Raw genomic sequence first — 3,423 nt, 5'->3', positions numbered from 1 at the left:
GCCCACTTTCCCTTTCCAGGCAATCTAACCGTGGGGGGTTGGGGAGGTGTAGTAATGGTTGAGAAATAAGACTATAAAAATAGGAAAAGGAGTGAAGAAGGAAAAGCAAAAGGAAACCAACCCCGAAAGAGCAGATCCCCAGGGCGCCCCTTCCTCGAAGCCTCGGGCCCCTCCACACTCACCTCGGGGAAACAGTCTTTGGCGAAGACGTGCAGCAGCGCGGTTTTCCCACACTGACTGTCTCCCACCACTACTATCTTGCACTTCACGTTCTGATTAGGATCCATGATAGATTTACTGGATAATTTCTGACTGGGTCTTCTCTCCTTCATTGATCTTGCCTTATTTTCTCTTGGAACAGGAATTTTCTCTTTAGAGGAAAAAAAAATATATTTCGCTATGTATGTAGGTATAAAGCAGATATAAAAATAAATCGCAAGGCTGGTAGGAACCCCTGAAGCGCAGCGCAAATGAGGAGAGCTAGAGGAGCCGGCTTGTTACTCCCCTCAAGTTTTATGCCTGACTCCACAGCGCGCTCCCCAAGTCCAATTCTGCTCCGACTGCTTTGTTTCACGCTCTCTGCGCGGCTTTATACGCCCGGCCTTCCAATCCTCTTCTTTCTCAATGAGAGAAGGAAACTGATCCGCCTCCTCCCCTTTTATGGAGCCTGGGAGCCTGGGCTGTCTAGTTACTTGTGGAAAATGTAAGCAGTGCGCCCTCTAGGGTGACCGAGCGGTATCTCCAGAAAAAGGCTCCGGCACTGCTCAAGGAAGCTTTGCAGATGGGTGGGTGCTCAAGGAAGCTTTGCAGATGGGTGGGACTAGAAGCTAGTGAGAAACCGAATCTGCCTATTGATTTTTACTGCAATTCCTTTAAAAGCGTATTAGTAGTGGCTTGATCTACAAAAGCCTCAAGAGCACATATTAAAGCAAAACATTGTTCATCCAGATTAAAAGTCATAAAATGTCAGCAACAAATATTGGGTGGGGAAGGGTTAAGTGATTGTATCTTTTTTTTTTTTTTAGAAAAATGTCTAGCATCAGGTATATAGGCCACTGGACTGTAGTTAAATCAAGGTTTTCAGGGCGGGAACCGATTTGCCTGGCTCACAGCCATAGACTGACTACTAAAACCTGTTAATTTCAATAATCCAGGAGGCAGCAGAATGGTTGAGGAGTAGGATGAAGGGGTGGGAGCAAAGAAGAAAGAAAAGTGGAAAATGAGAAAAGACATTGGAATTTAACATTAGTGCACTTGGCATCCAAACACCAGTGACAGTCTGCTGCCCCCTTGCAGTGAGACTATTAGGTTAGGGTTCTGAACCTTCCCTTAATTCCTTTATCTTTATATACCAGACCTACCTAGAAGCAAACTACCCTAGACTAATCCCAGAAAACGCAAATATTTTTAGTTGAAAAATGCAGGTATAACTCATTACCTCCCTCTCACTCTCTATCCCTAGTCTACATTCTTACCTCTACCTGCCCAACCCAAAAGTCTTCAAAGGAGTAAAAATGGCCCATTATTTTTTTTTTCTCTTGTCCCAATGGCAGTTCTTTTCTGTTCCAGATCTTCATCTACTATGCTGAAAATGATCAGCAGGTTTTCAGTTATTAAGTTGTAGTAAGATTGGCTAAAAACTATGTATAGATTCCCCTATAGAGGATTCTACATGAAAATCCAGAAAGTTCAGTGTGGGAATGAAACAACAAAATGAAAGGTGGTTAAAAGCATGAAGGTAAGTAGTGGCAGCTGGGATGATAAGTCTCAGGGATCCCAAGATGGTCTCCTTTTCAGAAGAGAGAAAATTGGAGCCTTCCAAAGGAGGATCCTGACTCAGACTCAGTGTTTAGGACTGTGTTTACATATATGAGGCCTGGTCCAGAGAAAAAGATAGCTGGCCTCACTGGTTTCTAAAGCAGCACAGGCCAAAGTTGGCTCTTGCAAATCTTTCCTTTTCCTCACAAAAAGCCTCTGATATAACGGGGCCTTTCCTGGTGGTGAAGCGGATTAAAGCACAGCACTGCAAAGCTGGCTGCAGCCCCCTCCCTGCGAGTTTAACCCTCTACCCCAGGTGATCCACATGGGGCAGCAAGACTCTCCTGACAGGACTGCAGCTCCTCTCAGCAGTGTACTTGTCCATCTGCTTGTTCTGGTCCCTTCTCTGTCTCTGGTGAATCTTCTCATTGCCTCTGCACCTCTGGCCTATACCCCAATTCTGTAGGCATAAATAAATAAAAAAACTAAAAAAAAAAAAAAGGGTCTGGTATCCCAATTAGTATTGGAGACGCTGTGTCCATATTACCCTTGATAATGTATAAACATATAACATATTAGCACGCATATCAACATGTTACATATCAACATGTTACATATCAACATGTTACAGCATAAATTTTAAAAGTTAGTCTTCTTAAAATAGTTTAACCATATTCCCCCAACCAGCATAACTGCAGACACCATTTATATTATTTTCTTGTTTGTTGAAGAAGCAATGGTCACAGTTGTATGGGTTCAGGAGATTGCTGTGTATTTCTGTCCTCAACTTCACCTTTTTTAGCTGTGTGACCTTGGATGAGTTATTTGACCTCTCTCTCAGCCTTGAATTCATCATCTGTAAAATAGGAGTCATAACAGTAATTAAGAGAAGATGCAAGTGAAGTCTGCAGAATAGTTTCTGGCATAAATAAGAACACTTGACCTATTTTATATTTCACATGGAAATCTTATTTGCACTTCTCAGACCCACTGAACATGTCTGGCCTCATTAGTAAACTCACTAATTAGACTGGGAGAATAGATCCATCTCATTTTTCCTCTCACATTTTTAAATTAGGAAGATGCCCCTTTCTAGAGATTATTTGACCTTCCACATTCCTGAACTGATTATTCTATGTGGTCAAACCACTCTACCTAGCAATAATTATGAATGATTAGCATTTGACTGACAATGAATAGGATGGTCATGTAATTTATCATATAAGCCTGGACACTTTTGAGAGCAAAAGGGAGTACTACGAGTGATTGTGGCAAAACAACAATTATAAAAAGGGTCTGTCACAGGCAAAATGAGAGGCATAATCACTTTACCGAGGAATAATCCAGAAGCAGAGTGGATGACTATTTTTGAAAAACGGGTGACCTGAATCTCCAGGAATCTGCCAGTTACTGAAGGAATTTTAATGGATGTGTAATAAAGTAGGAAACCAACTGCCTGGAGTCACTAGGCTTTCAGTGTCTTTAGGGTAAGAATTCTCTCCTTTTCCTCGAGTCTCTAGTGTTTGTATGTAGTGGATATTACTTAAAATTTATTTCACATGTAGTTTAACATATATTCAATAGATACTTGCTGTATGCTAGGCACTATTACAGGAATAGCTATAACAGTAAACACACCAGGCTTATTTGCTGTTCTCACAGGTC

The 3,423-nt window shown here is 41.7% G+C and overlaps 1 protein-coding gene across 1 annotated transcript in view; it reads right to left on the bottom strand.

The window, feature by feature from the left end:
- The window catches only part of RND3 (Rho family GTPase 3), an 18,598-nt gene extending 18,002 nt beyond the window's left edge, over positions 1 to 596 (bottom strand). Inside the window, exon 1 of the mRNA XM_004674663.2 lies at positions 183 to 596. Within this exon, the coding sequence (XP_004674720.1) occupies positions 183 to 332 (150 nt within the window). The 5' untranslated portion in view covers positions 333 to 596. The remainder of the gene's footprint in view (positions 1 to 182) is intronic.
- Between the last annotated feature and the right edge of the window lie 2,827 nt (positions 597 to 3,423).

This window comes from Condylura cristata, unplaced genomic scaffold (assembly GCF_000260355.1).
Source record: "Condylura cristata isolate star-nosed mole 26May11 unplaced genomic scaffold, ConCri1.0 scaffold00002, whole genome shotgun sequence".
In the NCBI taxonomy this organism is placed as follows: Eukaryota; Metazoa; Chordata; class Mammalia; order Eulipotyphla; family Talpidae; genus Condylura; species Condylura cristata.
The sequence above is the reverse complement of the archived record's forward strand: the minus strand, read 5'-3'. Positions and strand labels throughout refer to the sequence as shown.